The sequence below is a fragment of the Cygnus atratus genome, chromosome 5 (assembly GCF_013377495.2).
Source record: "Cygnus atratus isolate AKBS03 ecotype Queensland, Australia chromosome 5, CAtr_DNAZoo_HiC_assembly, whole genome shotgun sequence".
Lineage (NCBI taxonomy): Eukaryota > Metazoa > Chordata > Aves > Anseriformes > Anatidae > Cygnus > Cygnus atratus.
Window position 1 is genome coordinate 30,885,069 of NC_066366.1, and position 20,068 is coordinate 30,905,136.

Genomic DNA, 20,068 nt, shown 5'->3' on the forward strand with positions numbered 1-20,068 from the left:
GTATTTTACCATTTGCTTATGAGATTTTCTGTTGTTTTAAGCCTGTGATCAGTGATCTAGCTTGAGTATTTTGTGGTATCTCTATTTCAGGGAATGGAGGAGATAAAAAGACAGATTGGTCAGCATATAGAGGTGGACCCTGACTGGGAAGCAGCCATTGCTATACAGATGCAGCTAAAGAACATTCTCTTGATGTTCCAAGAATGGTGTGCCTGTGATGTAAGCAAATTGGTTATCTGGGGTTCTTACCCACATGCCTTTTGTGAATATTACCGAGGAGTTTTTAATTAGTAGCTTTTTAAAGAAGCTCAGTGTTGTACAATACAGGCTTCCACAAAAAAAAAAAAAAGAGGCTGAAAGCATTAATCTGTGTTATGACACTGAGAAAGGGGATCCCAGGATATAATTTGGTTGACAAAACTGTAGAGTATCAGACAAATCACAAAGAGGAAGTACTTCTCACCATTCAGTACTTTCTGTATTAGGTTCATAGTGAACTGTCAGTTTGAAAAATTTGAAAGCACATGGTGTTCATTTTTAATTGCTAAAGTGGAAGGCAGAAGCTTTGCAGTAATTGCGTGATTACCCTGTAAATTGTCTTACTCAGTACTGGAGTTAATCCCTGTGCTGTGGGAAAGGAGACTGTAAAAATCTTTTTTAAGCTGTTTTGGGGTGAGTTGCTATTATTTTTAGTATGGAGAGAAAGGAGGAACGACAACTACAATCAGGAACTTATGATGCAATTTGGAGTACAAACTAGGCAAACTGTTAAAATTGTTGAGCTCAAATAAGTGCATAGATATCAGTGTTTGACAGAGTAGCTCTTTGAACAGAAGCATATTCTTAGTTAGCTTCAGCTGATGCTCCATTGCTCCAGTCCAGTACTTCTCAGTATTAGGAAACAGTAGTAATTATGGTGTGGATTTGTAGTAACTGTTTGCTCCTTCAGAAAAAAACAGGTGAGCAATTTTAGTGCATATTTCATCATTTTTGAATATAACTCAATGCATTTGTTTTAAATTCTAGGAAGAGCTGTTGCTGAGGGCCTACAAAGAATGTCATAAGTCTGTGATGAGGTGCAGCACAAACAGCAGCCGCTTACGGGAAAAGACAGCGTTTCACTTGTGTGGCCATACTCTGGAGAGCAGACCTTACAGAGTGTCCTTAGATCCTGTCAGCATACATTTACCGCTGTCTAGGACTCTTGCAGGTAGGTGGTGTTTCTTTGTTTTGATAGCTATTTGAATTAGGTTTCTCATCCGCCTCATTTCTTTTTTCTAGAAAGCATTTAGATTAAATGCTTCACAGATCAGTTGCTATCTGACTTTCTGACACTTTCACAATCAGGTGACCTTGTTCCCCAGATACCCCATAAGGGAAAATTTTTTCGCAAAAAAGCACTTGCTGTGTAGGTTGGAGGATATTTTTTACACAGGAGAGAGAGAAGAAAGCAGACAAGAAGGAATCATTTTATATTTTAATAATATAACATTACATCTTTAGTTTTCTCTAAACTATTTGAATTTCTGTTTCTAATCCTACTTAAAATGCCTAAATGAACAGTCATCACTTCTGTATCTCAAATTTATTTTCTAGCCGTATATATTTTAAGCCTGTTAGAATGCCCCTTCTAAAAGACATACGTTTGCAGCATTCCAGGACAGATTTCCAGTCAGAATACAAAGGACCACAGCAGTGGGTGATCACCACTTTCTCTACAATACAAACAAAATCATACACTGTTGTTAAGCTGCAGATTCTTCTTCACATCGTTTGCTACCAAGAATATAGCAAAGATGGTAATCTGTTAAGCCTTGTAGTCTAGAAATTCTGTTGTTACTGACATTACGCAATTTAAATGTGAAATTAAAAGCTTGTTAATACTATTTATCTTTTCCGTGTAAATGACTTTAATGAATTCATTAAATGAATAAATTTATTCATAAAAAGGATGAATTCTAAGACTGGTAAGAACTGTTGTGATAATGTAATAGATCTTCTATCTTAAAAAAATAAAATTATAATAATGGAAGTAACAAATCTTTCCTAAATAAACTTTAACTTTTTCTTTTATTTTTCTGAGTTGCACGCAGTTTAGCTAACTTTTGGAATTGGTTGGAAGACAAACTTGAATGAATTTGATATATTTTATATTTTTTTCCTATTTGTTTTGTAGGTCTTCATGTACGATTAAGCAAGACTGGAAGAATATCAAGATTACATGAATTTGTTTCTCCTGTAAGATTTACTTACTTATTCAAATGCTGCTTGTGATTTATACTCCGGGAAGCAGAAAGCTTAAAATTACATCTTATAACTTTCATAACAGGTTATTTTGCAACTTGGAACATGTCTTTGTTTGTTAAGACCTACACTTAAAAATCACTGACTGACTTATTTTTCCTTCCTTTTTTCCTTCCATCTTTCTGTCTGTTTTTATTTTACTTCTAGGAAGAATTTCAGGTGGACCTGCTAGTAGAATATCCTTTGCGATGTCTTGTTTTGGTTGCTCAGGTTGCTGCAGAGATGTGGAGAAGGAATGGACTCTCTCTGATAAGCCAGGTACTCTCTAGGTTATACGGCAGTGACTTGGTCCTAATCATGTATGCAGGTGTATCTCAGTATTGTTTTCAATGGTAGCTTCATTCAGTGTAGAAATAGGTCGTGGGTGTTACTCCTACGAAAATTTACTAAATAAAAGGATTTCTAGATAGTAATTTAGGTAACTTGGTTTTATTTCCAGTTTTATCAATGGCTTTGCCTGCCTGTATTAGAAAACTGTTTTGATCTTTTAGTACTGCTTCTGACTTCTGTGAAATGGTAATAATTTTACTGATGTCTACTATAGACTACTTTCAGATCTGTTAAAGAAATTGTTGTATAAGTACTGTTGCTTCTAACAGAAAAATTTAAATATTTAACTATTTAATCTCATATCAAACTTCTGAGTACTATATAACTCGAAATAACAAACGTTCGATAATACTGGTGGGCTTTTCTGTTGCAGGAGTCTACCCATAAGTACTTGTATTGTGCCTCCTTTGATTTTACTTTTTTTTGTCTTTGGCAGATTTTTTTTAAATTTACCTTTCACAGAGCCCTTTGAAATCAAAGTAAATATTAGTAGCCCCCCGTAGAATTTGTCGGTCAGAACTGGGGTAGGAGAAAGAAAATAAGATTTTTAATGAGTAGAAGGCATTAGAATTATGTTATTTTGGAGTGCGGCTGTGAAAAGGTTAATATGGCATAGATTTTCTCTGAAAAAGTGAAAAACCATTTTTCACTTCTATCAAAGTACATATGTTCTGAAAGAGACACGGGACTTTCCCTTACCTTAATAAAGATGCTTTACAATTTGAAAAAGTCTCAAACAGGCATTAACTGGTACAGATTTGGTAGTGCGTTACTTCAGCATTTACATTACTTCTCTGCTTAAATTTTGTTTTCATATTTCTCAGGTATTCTATTATCAAGATGTTAAATGCAGAGAAGAGATGTATGATAAAGATATCATCATGCTCCAGGTATAATGGTCTGAATCACTTTTTGCTTGACTCACAACATGCTCATGTTTTTAATCTTAATTAAATATGTATTGTTGTAAAATATTTTCTCATTAAAAGGATATTTTTCATAATTAATGAAGAATTGTAATGGTAACCGATATTTATATTTGTTTTTTGTTAGATTGGTGCATCTCTTATGGATCCAAATCATTTCCTGTTGCTCATACTGCAGAGGTATGAGCTTGCTGATGCATTCAGAAGGATCAAACCCACCAAAGATCAGGTAAGTGTCAAGTATATCTGCTAACGAATTTGTTTGCTTTGAGTGCATGGAACATTATTAGAAAAAGTAGCTACTGTTGATCACTGCATTTTTTTGACCACATTAAGTCAGTCAACACAGAACCTAGTGGTTAAACAAATCGCACAAAATCACAAAATGATTTGGGTTGGAAGGGGACCTCTGGAGGCCATATAGTTCGATCCCCAAGCTCAAGCAAGACCGCCTAGAGCAGGTTGCCTGGGACCACATCCAGGTGGCTTTTGGAATATTTCCAAGGAGGGAGAATGGGGAAGCCTTACCTCCAAGGATGAAGACTCCACAACCTCTCTGGGCAACCTGTTCCAGTGCTCACTCACCCGTTCAGTAAAGAAGCATTTCCTGATGATGAGACAGAAATGATTTTATATTCTCAGTGGAGGCTTTCTTACTCAAAATTAGTAAACAGATTTTGCCCTCTTTGGTGTGCTTTGTTCAAAGTAGCAAGGCAGTTCAGAGAACAGCATTACTGGCACAGTGTAAGATTGAATAAAAAGACCAGAGCAATGCCTGTCCCATCTAGTATGTGCCTTCTCTACATATATTTCCTTAGGTTTTCAATTTTTTTAGTGGTAAACTGTTTACTGATTTCCTTGTTAATAACGTTTTCATAGGTCATCTGCTAAAATACAGGCAAATGACTTCTCTACAGAGTTTATATATGTAGTATTTGTCTATTTTTGATGAAACTTGCTTCAATTGTTGTGCTACTTCTTGAGGCTTGAATTTTGATATAACCCTTCCTTTGAGATACATTTTTCTGTTAGTTCTTTTCCTGCATGTGAACCTTGCGCTTCAATTGCATAATAATATCTATAATATCTTTTATATATCTATAATATCTCTCTCCAACTCATTAAGAGGGAGGGTTCTTCTCACAATATAATGCTTCACTGAAGCAGTGCATCTCAATACTAAACTCACGCTCATTTACAGATTTTCCTGTTAATGTTTTTTAACTGATTTCTCTCTTTCTTGTAGGAATTGATTAAACAATGTAACGTACTAATAGAAGAGATGCTTCAGATTCTCATCTATGTTGTGGGTAAGTTTGTTTTTTCTCTCTACTCTGGTAGTAATGGATAATTACAGCTTGGAAGAACAAGCTTGATTACTTCAGCATAGAATCTGATATGGAGAGTATACTGGAAAGTGCCTATTTTAAATAGATGGTTTGTTAATACAAACGTTTATCAGCTGGAAGCAATAGGTTTTACATGGTGAAAAAAGCTAATAAGGTAATTTAATAATTTCCTATTAAGGTGGAACATGAGAACAAACTCTCAGCCCATTTTTTTTAGGAAGCTAGGCTAAAAACAAAAAAACTGTCTTGTCATCTCTCAGACACTTGGAATGTAAACATGTTATCCCCAGATTTTGCTTTGTAACTGTCATATATGCGATTCTTTTCCTTTTGATGTACTTTGGTAGGAGAAAGATATGTACCTGGAGTGAGTAATGTGACAAAGGAAGATGTTGTTATGAGAGAAATCATCCATCTACTATGTATTGAGCCGATGGCGCATAGTGCAATTACCAAGTCCTTGCCTGAAAACGTGAGTCCTGTGTTGCTACTTTTTTTTCCTTAAATTTTTCTATTTTTATGTCCTTGTCCTGTTTATCTTCCATTTCTTTGTATGGAAGTATCTCATTTCTAATAAAAAGTTCAGATGTTGGTTTGAGAATTAAAATATAGCATGACAAATGGTGCTACCTTACTGATGTAATGGTAAACAACATAGATAGAAGCAATGTCTAATCCGAAGGGGTTCATATGGGGATTGTGCATTTTGATGAAAAGATGGATTGATTTTAAAAAACAAAAACAACAAAAAAAAAACCACTATATTTATACATACCTCTTCCAGATTCAAGAACAAAAGTTTTAAAATTTTCTTTTTTGGCGCAGTTAGGGCCGGGCAGAACAGAATCCAGCTGCCCTGTTTGCCATCAATAAACATGATCCTCTTAATTTGATCACTTCAAGTTGTTCATTGAAAAGTCAGGTCAACTTGTCCATTGAAAAGTCATAGCTTTCAAACCCTACCATTCTATTCTAATTGTTGAAAACTTATGCACAAGGGAGAGCTGTGGCTTAGATTTTATAGACCGTGCAAGCTTTCAGGGCCAACAATCAATGCCCAAAACAGATTATTTGAAAATATAATACCCTGGTTTATAATCAGAAACCAATAACACGTGATCCACACTGACTATTTTTAGGGAGTGAAACATTTTTTTCCCCTCCGTTGAGGTTGAGTAAGGCACTGCTCTGTTCAGGGAGATCAGCTTTGTTATAAATCAAATTTTACATGAGCAGATGAAAGTATTTGTTATCTGTCTTTGGTACTTCCTTGTAACTTGCCAGTTGTGAATATCTGCTTTCTCAGTAACAATGGGCAAAATAATTAATGAATTAGAGAATTGTTCTAAATCTGCATGTCTGTTTTTGTTGTTCATAGTATAATACTGAAGATATTTGAATCATTATATACTTATGCGAAACTAAATTTTTTACCAGGAGAACAATGAAACTGGCTTGGAGAATGTAATTGATAAAGTGGCTACATTTAAGTAAGTTCTTAATACTGTTTTATAAGTACCTTGAGCATGAAATTAGATAGCTTATGTGGGCTAAGCAAGCTGTATGACACTCCATTCAGCTAATGTTTTCTGTCTTGAAATATGCACACTTTAGAACATATGTAAGAAAGAAAAGTATATGGAATATCTGAAGCTGCTCCTTCTCTCCTTTTACTCCTCTCTTCAAATTCAGTTTGAGGAGCCTCAGGAGTTTAGTGATCTCATGTCCTAGTGGGAAAATCTTGAAAAGTTCATTTAATTTTAAAGATGGTTGGGAACCTTAACAACTCATTGTACTTATTGATGATCACCTAATCATTGGTTTAATGTCATTTATTTATTAACGTGCTACTTGGTATAGCTTTCAGATGGGAGATGTTTTTTTTAAAAAAAGTACATATGCAAAAAAGGAAAACAAATGTGACAGTTAAGAAAAACCGGTTCAAATGTCTGCTATTTTTTTGTCACAAGAATATCTTGTAATTTTAATTGTTTTAGAATACCTTACTTCAAATCTTACATTGGTTATGTTTAATCAATGGCGTACCTAGAAATTTTGCTGTGGGAATTATATGGATGATTCAACATATATTCAATATATATATTCCATATTGTATGGATATGATAGTCAACAGTCTTCAAAATTAAAGACTCAAAACTGTACCCACTCTATGCTCTTTAAGTTAAAAAAGTAACCGTCACCTATTTCATTGACTATTAGCATTTCCTCAGAAAATAAATCCTGTTACTGGTTTGTGTACATTCAAAGATGTGCTGAACATACATTATTAATCTGTATGTCTTGAAATACTTCTTTTAAGGAAACCAGGAGTGTCTGGCCATGGAGTTTACGAACTGAAAGACGAATGCTTGAAAGAGTTCAATATGTTCTTTTATCACTATACTAAGACCCAGCACAGTAAGGTAGGCAGTGTAAGAATCGCTCTCAAAGGCAAAAATAGCACGTGATTATCACTGTCTAAAGAATTTTGCTGAATCAAAGGAGTTGATGGAATGTAAAGAAACTGATATAGGAAAGAGTGTATACAGCTAACTTGAGAACTAAACTTCTAGTGAAGTTAACATTGATACAAATTGATGTGGTGTGGCTTGTAATATTTTTCCCATGGTGACTTCTGTGTTGACTCAACTGCTAAGAACAGAATGTGCTGAGAATTGTCCTTAAATTTGAAGAAAGCAAATATTGCTTTTATCAATTTTATTAAAGAAGGAAGTATGGGCTGCTATTTATCTTTACTACAAAATGAAATGCAAAATTCAGTATTAAACAGCTTTCATACTGGATTCTAGTTGCATGACCAAGTATTGACTATGTATCTTGCCACATTTGATAGATTAGCATTTCTCATTTTTTCACTGCATACTCCTGTAGACATGATAATAAAACAACACTACCTTTTCTGTAGGCTGAACATACACAAAAGAAAAGAAGAAAACAAGAAAACAGAGATGAAGGTAAACATTAGTTTCAAATGTCTCAAACATAATTCAGTAGTGCATGTAGTTTTTTACATAAAATGAGCTTTGTGAGACGTATTGTGACTTGCAATGGATAGCCGAGTTCATACTACATTTGTTGTGATTTGTGGTAATGGTAATTAATTAGCACCTGACTTTTTTTTGTAATTTAGGAATTTTTGAAATGTTATTTTAATTTCCAGTAGACAAATCAACATGGCATAATAAACATTGATAAATTAAACAACTTAGTCTTTATGGCTCCTATTTATTCACCATAAGTTATTTTTGTGAGTAATTTCTGTAGCACAGACATGATACACAGTAGTGTCCTCTAGAGAAGGTTGCTGCAGGAACTAATGCTCATTACCCATTCTGTAAATAGCTTGTGTTTTATAAACCAAAATTTGCTTATTTAAAAGCTGCAAACTTTTACTAACTACATGCTAACTACAAACAGAATACGTTTCTGTTGCAACACAAACGTTATTTTCCAGTTTACTTTTACCCGCTTAAGGCATGAGCATTAGTTGACTTGATCTGAGGAAGACTTTGTAAACAATTAAGTAAAATAAACAATTTAATAAAAATCGACTATTGACAACTTTTGTTAATCTGAAAAGATAATTTTTCTCTTCCCAGATAGCCATTTCAGTTGAATATCTTAATTTTTGCATCCCATCCTTATTTAAGTGTTAACTACTTAGAAAATGTATCTGATGCAAAACAAACTTCTTGTATGTTAGCGATACATAAATGACAAGAGGCAGTGCAAACTATTAAAGACTTGCATTTAAAGATTGCTTGTGTAGCTTCGTTTGCATGTGTTTATATAAGAACTTATTAGAAGTACTTAATTTTACTAAAGATAAAACCTGACTTAGGCAAACAATTGGATTTGAGCATATTTTTATTAATTGAAAAGATCTAATTGTTCTTTCACTGGTAGTAGTATGCTTCCTGTCTCTACTTTTTGCTTGAATCTTTGATGAGGTGCCAGTACATTTACTAATATTTTCACATATCCACATTTTCTAGCATTGCCACCACCTCCTCCTCCAGACTTCTGTCCTGCATTCAGTAATGTGGTGAGGCTTTTGAACTGTGATGTTATGATGCACATACTGCGGACCATCCTTCAGAGAGCAGTAGAACTTGAAACCCACTTGTGGACTGAAGCTATGATCCAAATGGTATGGTTAACTTTGTTTTTCCCATGATAATTACATTAAAAGCTTATGATCAAAATGTGCAGAGATTAACTTTGAAAGGTAAGAAATGACTTTTTGATCCCCAAACTTCTTTTTATAAATCTTATAGATGTTTATAGGTTTGTATGTATCAGTAAAATAAGATTGATTTTTTTAATATGTGCAAAGTTTATTGTAGTGCAAGAAGTACACAAGAAAGTTAATTACATTGTGTTGTTATATCTCTTTTCATGTATGATCTTTGCACTTATTCTTGTTTCTGTGTTTTATCGTGGATATAATAAGCCTATAGTAGAAACTGTATTAAACATCCTTATTTCATGTACTGGTTTTCCAGCACTCTAACAATGAATGAGAGCTAACATTTTTATCTTTTTAGGTGCTTCATCTCCTTTCTTTAGGGTTACTAGAAGAGAAGCAGCAGCTACAGAAGTCTCCGGAAGAAGAAGTAACCTTTGATTTTTATCACAAAGCGTCAAGTATGTTTTGTTTTCCTTGAAAGAGCAGAGTAAATCAGACTAGCTTGATTTTTCTAAGGACAAAAATAAATTAGAAGAAAGTATTTAGCTATTTTAGTCAGAAAGGATTCACTGTTTACTTTAGAATTGAAAACTGCTGAAATATTTATTTGAAATAATAGAGAGAGAGGTTTGGAGTAGCTTGCTTTGCTACCACTTGACAGATACGTTGAAGAAGAGATTTGTTTATCTTCTTGTGAAGGAAACAAAAAAAGTAATATGGGTGTTAGGTACCACGTGGTGGTTCTTGCACAAAAGTATTATTGAAATAGAAATTAAGAAAAGACAGTGGATTGTAGAGAACTGTCTCCATCTTTCATACACCTGAGCTATGCAGTTATTGATTGACCTGCAAGTTAGTCTTTTGTTATGGTAGTGATAATAGAAGCAAAACTTAATGGCTATACAGTGTGCTTTTGTTCTTTTTCTTTTCAAAGTCCTTAGAGAGCATTTCCAAATCTAACATTCAATTCTAGGGAGTGGGAGTTGGAACATACATTTTCTAAATAGTTTTCCATTGTTTGTTCATCTTACCTAGTTTCTGCTTCATTGTGTAAGAAACAAAAAAATTCCTTTATGAAGGCATAATTGTCACTTGAGAGTTGGAACAGAGATCAGAATTGTGAAGTAAAGCTTCTTGAACTGCCTTTATTTAGTTTTTCAAAAATCTTGTGTAAAGAGGTGTTACTGAGTCTGGAAGATACTCTTACGTCACTTTTTTGTCATTTTTTTTATTGAGCAAGAAGTATTATTATCAAACTGAACGTATTTCTGTTTTAAAAGCTTCATGATCATTATAGAAGTAGACTAAAAGTTTTCATATTTAAGTTGTTAGTGAGAAAATTCTTTGTCAGTTTTAGTTTTGCTTTTGACAACGCTTAGAGCCTGTTCTGGTTTCCTGTGCGTAAATACTAGACTGTGATTTCGTAGGCTTCTTCTGGACTTGAATCAAGGTCCATGGAAGACAGCATGTGCAAGGCTTCAAATATACAAGGCACTACATTTTAATAATACTGTAATAAATTTCTGCCCTGGTAAAAATAATTTATTAAACATAACCAGAAAAAAAAACACACACATTTATACATTTCCATAACTGATATAGAAGTAATCATTTCTTTTTGGTAAGAAAAACCTACTGAAAAGGGAAAAGAGAAGGTTATTTGTAACATTTTTGTCTTACTTCTAAAAATGTCTGACAAATTCAAATGGAAAGTGCTGCAGAGGAAATCTAATTGAAGAGAATGGTCCAAATTTTAAAGCATGCTTATTTTTAAGAACGCCTAAAAAAATCTTATGAAATGTTACCAAGCTGTGAAGAAGAAAATTAAGAAAATTGTACTTTTGTGACAGGAATTAACTTATACATAATGAACTTGTTAGCAAACTAATGTAAAATACAAAAGCTCCACTGATTCTTTTTGAAACTGAAGGCAATTCTGGTTTTTTCCTCTAATTCTACTCTTGGAAATAGGAAAAATTATTAATGTACAATGGAGAAAGATTATATACTACATTTATCTGGAATAAATGGGTGAACTTAAGACAGAACGGTAACTACAGAGGTTGTGTTCATAAATGTGTGCTATATAATTAGCAATGTTTTAAGGCATGTTCATGGTTGTAGATACATTAAGATGTTGTGTCGTCCCTCCACCCCCCCACTCCGAATCCATGCATTTCTGTTTTCTTTCTTTGTAAAGGAATGGGAAGCTCAGCTTTGAATGCTGTAAACATATTAATGCTTCTGGAAAAATTAAAGAGAATTCCTCAATTAGAGGCACAGAAGGACATGATCAACTGGATACTGCAGGTACACAATGGGGAGACAAGCATGATCTCATTTAGTAATTTAGAAAGCTGTTATGAAAGGTGTTATAATTCCTGTATATGTAATCCATTAGTGTTTGCAGTTGCAGCAATTTCTTAAGAAGCTGAAACTGTTGGAACACTTCTACTCCATTTGTGTATTTTTACATACATATATTTTACATACAACTATTTTTTTATTCCTTATATTTCTGTTGTGAAATAATAGCAAGTTATAAGTAAAAGTTTATAAATCAGGAATACATTTTAGGGGCAGCTTGTATTATGTTTTTAGTCAGAATGATCTAACTAATGGCCACATCGTACATTTAATCTATGGTATTCTTCCAACCATCTCACTGCCTTTCCCCAGTAAGAGATGGGAAAAACCTCTAGAGCTATGACACCGTCCCCAACATAGAAAAGTGGGCTGCTGCTTCTTCTTAGCAGTATTAAGGCCCTCATCCATTTGGGGCGTCAGTGGCCTTGGTTTAGTTGGCAAACACAGAACTCTTGAGAAAAAAGTAGAAAAGAAGGTAAAAATCCACAGCAAAATTCCAAAACTACTTTACTACTGAAATTGGTGCAAATTTACTACTGAATAGGGTGGCAAATTTAAAAGATTTTCTCCTGAATTTCTAAGGGCAAAAGTAAATATGTACTTAACATATACTCTTTTTAATGATATACAAATTTAGAGTATTTAAAATTATCAGAATTTCAAGTTTCTTATTAAAGGTAGCTCGAGGAGTAGAAAATAAATTTTTTAGGCTTGGTTTTAACTAATTGGGTATAAGCTGGAAAGCTTTCTGTTCTAGACGTTGATTTTTGCTGACTGCAGACTATTTGCATGGGATGACCATATCTCAGCTACTTGAAATAAGCTAGCAGTCTGTCCATTCTGATGTACAGATGTCTTTCTGATGAAAGAGCTTTATTTGTTTAGCAGTATGAGCGCTGGAGGGCTGGTAAAGTTGGGAGAATTTTACTTCATGCTGAGCACTACTCTTTGGCTGCAGGACCTCTTTTTATAGTTTAAGAGTATGGCAGTTGATTTCATCCATTTGACAATCGGAAAAAGATGTAAAATTAAAAATCAGGGGCTCTGATCTTACCTGTAATAACAGCCAAGTTGCATTTTATTATATTTTTAACCTCTAAGCCTCTCACCCTAGATGTTTGACACAGTGAAGAGAATGAGAGAAAAATCTAGTTTGACAACAGTAGCAGCTACATCAGTCTCAGAAGCTACAAAAGGTGATGAGGTAATAGTAATAATAAAGTTCAATAGAAATCTTGTATGTAATATTTTTAATGGTGTTTTGAAATAGGTACCTAATTTTATTGTTTTATGACAATACCATTGTAGGTATTACTTTAATATATTGCCTACTAATAGCATTTAGACTCTAAGAGGAAGGGACTTTGCTTTTATTTATTTCTGCTTTTATCTTTGTGGTTTGATCACCTTTTCTATTACGTTGTCATTGTACAAATACACTTAAAATGCTATGTTGTAATTTGCATGAGCTAATAAGAGGCTAATCCACTATGCCTTGATTGCCTGATAAAGAAATCAAACTTAGGTGATTACTTTGTCTATGCATCAGTCTCTACCCCCTTCCCTCAAAGTAATCTCTTAAACCCAGTGATCAAGTGAGACAGTGGAGTGGAGATTTTAAAGTTTACTGCAGCACTACCTATTTTTTTTTTTAACAATAGGCAGCTGAACAGAAAAGAATCCATTTACCTTTAGATAGTGTGCGAAGACAGGCCAGTTTGCTCTTACACATTCTGTTTGGCAACAGCTTGCTGCCAAACAGCCCCTTGTCCAGTCATCGCATGTGTAGCTCTAAACCTATCATAGAATATGCCATGTTTCTTTTTTGAGAAAGGTGTCATATGATAGCTAGAAAGGCAAGGGAATGAAACACGAGAGTCCGTAAGAAACCAATTTGTTAGGTCCACTACTTATAAAGCAATTTCTTGTTACTTCATTTTCTCAAAAAATAATGGCATCCTGAACGGAACCTGCATATAATATTGAATTTGTGCCTAAAGTATTTGAATAAGAGGAATTAGGTTTCATATATTTTAATTATATCTACCTGTATTTTCAATTTCCATGTTTCTAAAGTATATAAATACTTTGTTTATAATTTTTGGAAATGTGATAGATGAAGAAATACTGGAGGAAGAATAGTTGTCCATTCTACAATGAAGAAGAGTAGTGGAAAATACTGTCCTCAGATGCATAAAATTTTGCCACAGAAATGAAGGAACCATCTATTTGCTTTGATCTCTGCAAATACTTCAAGATAAAAGTTTCTTAAATTTCCGTAAGGGAGATAAGGAGTACACAGCAGGGGCTTCATTTAAAAGTTTAATTTATGGTGGAAATAACAACACTAGTAAACTTGGTGTTCACTAAAGTTTCCTAAGAATACAGAAGGTAAACAAAATGGATCAGGTGTCATTGATCCTATCTTTCTGCAAGTTACGGTTCTAGTGACATCTTGCAGGTCTGTCAAAATCTCTAAAAAAGAACTTTAAACCAACCAAACAAAAAAAAATGTTATCAGTTAAGGAATTTGATGTTAGTACCATATATATGCTTATAATTGGGGACGGATTCTTCTAATTTTTTATGTTCTGTCTGTGATTTGGTGTACTCAGACACAGAGCACTCAGGATAAAGAGAAAGCTGAGAGGAAGAGAAAGGCAGAAGCAGCTAGGCTACATCGTCAGAAGATAATGGCTCAGATGTCTGCTCTGCAGAGGAATTTCATTGAAACCCATAAACTCCTTTATGAAAACACATTGGAAGCACAAGGGAAAGAAGATGCTATTATGGAGGAAGAAAGGTAAGAAAGAGCAGACATCCAGAGCTCTGGTGGGGAAGAGTTCATTACCTAAAATGTGATACTGCCTTATAAAAATACCTAGTGTACGGTCCAGAAGATAAATTGTCAGCACAGTCAGCAAACTTGTTTCCCTTTTTAGTTTTAAGTCCTCTGTTAAAGAATCGTATTAGAAGTAGTGCATGTTTGCTGATGTTAGAACAGTGGATTTGCTTTTTTGTAGATCAGCATAAATTAAACAGTAAGAACGTTATTTCTTCAAATTGTAGGTACTTATCATGGAACGTTGGAAAATATCATTAGTAATCTGTGTAGTTGACACCACTGTACTTTAGGAGATGACTGTCTTCCTTGTACAAAAACTTAAATGTGTAAAGAATCTGATAACGCATATTGGCTATGGTTAAGTTGCAATGAAGAAAACATGCTTCTCGTAGCTCAAGTTGCTGCTATTTCTATTCACTGTTTTTTAAAATCTGATTTTATACTGAAGATGTTTGGTTTATATTGGTGGAAAGGAAAAATAATTTAAGAGTGAATTGGTGCTTTACAGACTGGATAATTTAGTTCTGCAATATCCTGTAATTACATATGCCATAATAATGGCAAGTGAATCCTTTATTGTCGTGCAGGTCATATACAATTTAGAAATGATTATTTCCTCCTGTGCTGCTTTAGGTGGCTAGGTGTATTATAAGCTTTTTCTTTTTCCTCTGTTGAGGCTTCAAATATGTAACCACATCATTGCTTGTATTGGATAAACCACTTACCTATTATGATAAATCCTAACTTCAAAGTCCTAACTTTAGTGTATATTTACAGCAATTTATGATAATGTGTTTGTAACGTTTGTCTCACTCTCTTCTTAGTTATTGTGCTGAATTTATTTGATTGGGTTTTTAGATAACTACTCTTGCAATGTTAATATTTTTTAAATGAGTCAGTTCTAGAGGAAAGACTGCATTAGCAGGCAGATAATTGGAAATGGAAGCCAATTACAGTTGAAGGAGAGAAGACCTTTTTTTTTTTGACATGAGTGGTGGATAACAAGGGTAGTGTTGCTGCGCATGGTAAAAACAGCCAGGTGCAGAAACGTCTCAATTTTTTATACCATGGACTTTTGTTGATGCGACTATTTCAGTAGGCAAGGTGATAGAGTACAGTTGACAATCGATAACCGCTCTGATGCTCCAAGCAGAGCTTTGAGTTTTGATATGGTTTATCATTTTGGGGGAGAATAGTTTAAGGGTAGCTATGTTTATCTGTTTTAGCAGTGATACTACTTTGGTCATATGGATTGCTTCTGTTCTAGAGATTCTTCAAAAATATACCTAATACAATTACAATTTTGGTCTAATTGAGGCTGCACAAAACTAATCAGAAAAATAGAGAGATCTGAAAAACAGCAACAAGAGGATTCATATCTCTTCTGTGAGCTTCAGTTTTTAAAACAATCTTCAAATCATTGCTGAACTTCTAGAATAAGAAATGTTTTTAAAATAGATGGAAGTTGATTGTGTCACAAAACACTGAATTCAATAAAGTTATAATGCATCTGTAAGATTAAAATATATTTAATTCAATCTGTATTGAATACAGTTGCCTGCATGTACTGCTGTCTGAACCTATATCAACGTGTTATTTAGTGTTAAGTGGCTACCACTTTCTCTTTTTTAAAAAAATACAGCATTTTAGTGAGGATCGAAGTGTTTCTTCATCATTTTGTCATCGCTTGGTTTTGTAAAGCACTTTGGTATAATACTGGAGATGCTAGCAGCATGTTAGGATTTTAGATGCCTGGAAGAGTAAGTCTGTTTCGTTAGAAGAAAAAAATGATTACTTTTGATCCGTTATTTCATGATTTTTCATCTGTTATTGTTATGTTCTTACAGCATGTCTTCAATTGATTACTCCCGAATTGCTTTGGGTCCCAAACGAGGTCCATCTGTTGTTGAGAAAGAAGTTCTGACATGTATTCTTTGTCAGGAGGAGCAGGAAGTAAAGCTGGAAAGTGCTGCTATGGTATTATCTGCCTGTGTCCAGAAATCAACTGCCTTAACTCAGAATAGAAGCAGAATTCTTGAACTCTCAGGGGGTAAGCAATTTTCTTCTTTTAGAACACAAGCAGTTTTGTACCTAGAGCCTTGTCTCCTATGAACCTTTTTAAACTCTGTATTCAGTCAGATGGCTAAATGGCCAGCTCTTACTTGTAACAGTTTAACATTTTTCACTTTCCTAAAATCCATGCTTTAAAAATTAAGGATGAGAAGTGTATGAAAAATTATATTTTTCCTTAGGATATCAGAAAATGCTTTAGTTATTCTCACAAGAAGATATATAAAACTTCAAGACCTAGTGGGAGCAGTCACTTTCGAGGGGGGAAAAAAAGAATATTAACAGTTCCTGTTTATTCAAGTACAACAGTAAAATTCGACAATATGGAAGAAATACATGAACGTTATCAGAGGCCCGTATGGTAGTGTCAGGTGTTTTTTCATGTCCGTAAAGTAATAACTACATTTAAAAACAACAACAACAAAGCATAAGCAAGGATCATGTAACATTGTTCAAGAATGAATATAATGAATCATACACAACTAGAGCTGCATATTGGAAGCAAGAAACACAAAGACCAACCAGAAATTTTTGTAAGTAACAGTTGATTAAGCGTGAGAGAGATTTTAGTCAATTATTTAATAGGAAAGAAAGAAAATAAATAGAAGGAAAAGGGAAAGCTGAAGTATTCACTGACTTTCTTGCTCTCTTTTTTTTTTTTTTGAAAAAGAAAATTCAGGTGTTCTGCTGTTGACTTTAACAAAAAAAAAATAGTTCAGAACAAGATAAAAGGTATTGCAACACTATCTAGATAATTTTGGTGTATTCACCTTAGCAACTATTAAAATAATTTTGAAAGTACTCTCAAAACTTTGTCTTCAGTATAATCTTTGATTATCTTTTAAAATGCATGGAAGATAGTTGAGAGCTCAAAGGGCTAAGAAGAGCAAACAAGTATTTGTCTTAGTGAAAAAAAAGTGAAACAAGGAAGTACTAAAGTTCTGACTTCAGAGAGCTTAGATGCCTAGAAGTACATTGAATGGCAGTAATTATTACAGGTTTATAAAAAGTATAAAGACAAAGGGATAAGAAATATAAGGCATGGATTTGTTGAGAGAAGATCCTAGTAAGCCACCCTAATTCTTTGACTAGGATAACTGATTTTGAAGGTTAGGAAGACGCAGCTAACTTATTCTCATTTTTATTATAACTTATTTTTCTGTCCAATTTAATAACAGTCTAGCCAAATACTTAGGTGAAATCACCCCAGGGTGGATGTACAACAAATCATAAAGCTACAAGTGTGATTCAAGCATACTATAATATTAAATAATAATTTAAGCGGGTTCTGTCTTGTGATTACTTTGTTAGAGTGTTGATCTGGAAAAGCTCATGAAATGCATAATGTGATTGTGAACTGTGGAAAAACAAAATCTGAAGGCTTATGTTCTATGTATACTGTCGTTCATTTCTATTCATATTGATTACAAGTTATGTTGCTGTTCTTTCAATATTTTTTTCTGCTGTGTTTTTCTAGATACACTAGATCCTCTCTTCATGCATCCTGATTTACCATGTGGAACCCATACAGGAAGCTGTGGCCATGTGATGCATGCAGCCTGCTGGCAGAAGTAAGGATAGGTCTTTGCAAGGTCTTTGCAGTTTTTCATATTTATTGATCTATTTTCTGAAACACTTAATTGCACGCTGAGAACACACAATAGTAAGTGGCTATTGAATTAAGAATTCAAACTATGTACTCATCTAAAAATGAAATATGGCACGAGAGAATTTATTAACCGATGAAGAAAAGCATCATCAAAAGGTATCAATTGCCTTCTATGACCCAAAGAAGAATATGTAAGGAGTTACCAATTTACGCAAATAAAACTGATGGGGTAAAAATTGTCAAGAATAAGAAACCCTATCTAGTAGATTTCTTTTTAACAGTCCCATGACGACCATTAGGAGTCGTCCAGATGGGTGTTCTACAACAACACTCCATTGTCTCTGAAAGTCTGTTACCTGCTCAGTGCTTAAAGGATGAAGCTGAGTTACGCCAGTGAGTTTTTAGATGAAAATCTGGCATTTAGACGAGGATATGAATGGTTAAATCTACCAGTGTAGAGGTTCCTCTCCCATGGTGAACAAACTCTTAATAAAAAGAAAGAGAAGAATTGATACAGTGGTTAAAAGCTACACTAGATATAGATTGTTTGCAGGTGCCCTGTATTTAAATCAAGGATGTTGGATTAGAATACAGCCTGAAATATTAAGACCAAGTTACTCAGCCTGCATAATATGGTCATCCTTGTTGCCTCTAGCTATATGCATATGATTACAGACAGTAAAGCTGATGTTCTTTGTGTTTTGAGTACACGTAGATTCAGCAACTCTAAAAAAAAATAAATACTGTGAAATAATACTAGAACTTAAATACCACTGAGGTGTTATAAACAGAGAGTTGGGTCATGCAATGAAGTTACTTCATGCTGTCAAATGATATAAACAATTTGTAGAGGCTGTTTTTTTATACTTGTGCCATTTTACTTTAAAAGCTTGACTAAACTTCAAGTGCTTACTACTTACTTTTCTATATGTACATTTTTATTAAAAAACAAAACACATCAGTACAAAATAAATAGGTGCACACACTTAAAATGATATGGAATTATGTTCCTCGAGTATAATACATCTGCTCTTGGCAGATCCATCCACATCTACGTAGAATCTAAGTAGTGCTACACTGGAGCTCAGTTCCCTTGCTCTTTTTAAGAAAAGATGACTTGCTGTATGGGTAAATGGGATTAAAATGGACAACAGGCTCTTCTCATACGGGATGACACAGAAGGTTTGAGTATAGTCTTTTACTTATTACATAACAGACATTCTAACTTACTAATATTCCTCCAAATGATGCCTGCCACACTGCGCAGAGTATCTGTGCAGCCTAAAAATACTGCAAAAGTACTCTATAAAACAGTACAAGTACAAATGAATGGAATATCTTTGTAGTTGCCATGTATGAGAAAGAAGAGTTGCTTGCAATAAAATAGTTGTTTGAATTTGGGGAAATAAATGTATATTGTGTGTGTATATATATGTAATGAATACTGTCGTAAATATTCTGTAATTATTAGGACTTCTGTTGATCACCTCTGTAAACAAATTTTCTCTTATTAGATAAATAAGATGTTATTTTAAATCTTAAGATGTAATACTCAAAAGCAAAATAATAACTAGTAATTACCTTAGTGTGAAAGTTGAATAATTTAATGTGTCTTAGATCCTACATGTCCAGTCCAGGTATTAGTACTAAATTCAATTGCTTGTATTCAGGCAAGCAGATTCGAATGTTGGATTTTGTTCCTAATAATGTCAATACCACTGAGACATTAATGAAATCTGAAGGATTACTTCATTCACTGAGGGAGCAAAATGTAAACCTGTAAAAAGATCATAGTTACTTCTCAGTTTCCTGTTGAGTTTAAAGTAGATTGTGTGATACTGTAATGCAAATTACCCTCTCTTCTAAAGGAAGGCTGCAGTTTTGTTGTCTAGTCATGAGACTTGGTCATTGCCACAAATAGTTGATTATTCATTCATGAAATGTTACCAGTAGGTTTTCCTAAAATTGAAATGTGTAAAAATGCTATTTCAATTTTTCTCTAATGAGTTTCTTATGAAAGATATTAGATACCGTCCGTGTTTCATTGCTTTGAAGATG

General features: G+C 33.9%; 1 protein-coding gene across 1 annotated transcript in view; it reads left to right on the forward strand.

Moving 5' to 3' along the window:
• Window positions 1-20,068, forward strand: part of UBR1 (ubiquitin protein ligase E3 component n-recognin 1) — a 63,447-nt gene that overhangs the window by 25,166 nt on the left and 18,213 nt on the right. The window contains exons 14-31 of the mRNA XM_035539635.2: window positions 91-219; window positions 1,027-1,210; window positions 2,177-2,238; window positions 2,452-2,562; window positions 3,459-3,524; window positions 3,688-3,789; window positions 4,807-4,870; window positions 5,257-5,381; window positions 6,347-6,399; window positions 7,230-7,332; window positions 7,836-7,884; window positions 8,926-9,080; window positions 9,478-9,577; window positions 11,320-11,429; window positions 12,601-12,690; window positions 14,102-14,289; window positions 16,179-16,381; window positions 17,879-17,972. Coding sequence (XP_035395528.1) covers window positions 91-219; window positions 1,027-1,210; window positions 2,177-2,238; window positions 2,452-2,562; window positions 3,459-3,524; window positions 3,688-3,789; window positions 4,807-4,870; window positions 5,257-5,381; window positions 6,347-6,399; window positions 7,230-7,332; window positions 7,836-7,884; window positions 8,926-9,080; window positions 9,478-9,577; window positions 11,320-11,429; window positions 12,601-12,690; window positions 14,102-14,289; window positions 16,179-16,381; window positions 17,879-17,972 — 1,988 coding nt within the window. The remainder of the gene's footprint in view (window positions 1-90; window positions 220-1,026; window positions 1,211-2,176; window positions 2,239-2,451; window positions 2,563-3,458; window positions 3,525-3,687; window positions 3,790-4,806; window positions 4,871-5,256; window positions 5,382-6,346; window positions 6,400-7,229; window positions 7,333-7,835; window positions 7,885-8,925; window positions 9,081-9,477; window positions 9,578-11,319; window positions 11,430-12,600; window positions 12,691-14,101; window positions 14,290-16,178; window positions 16,382-17,878; window positions 17,973-20,068) is intronic.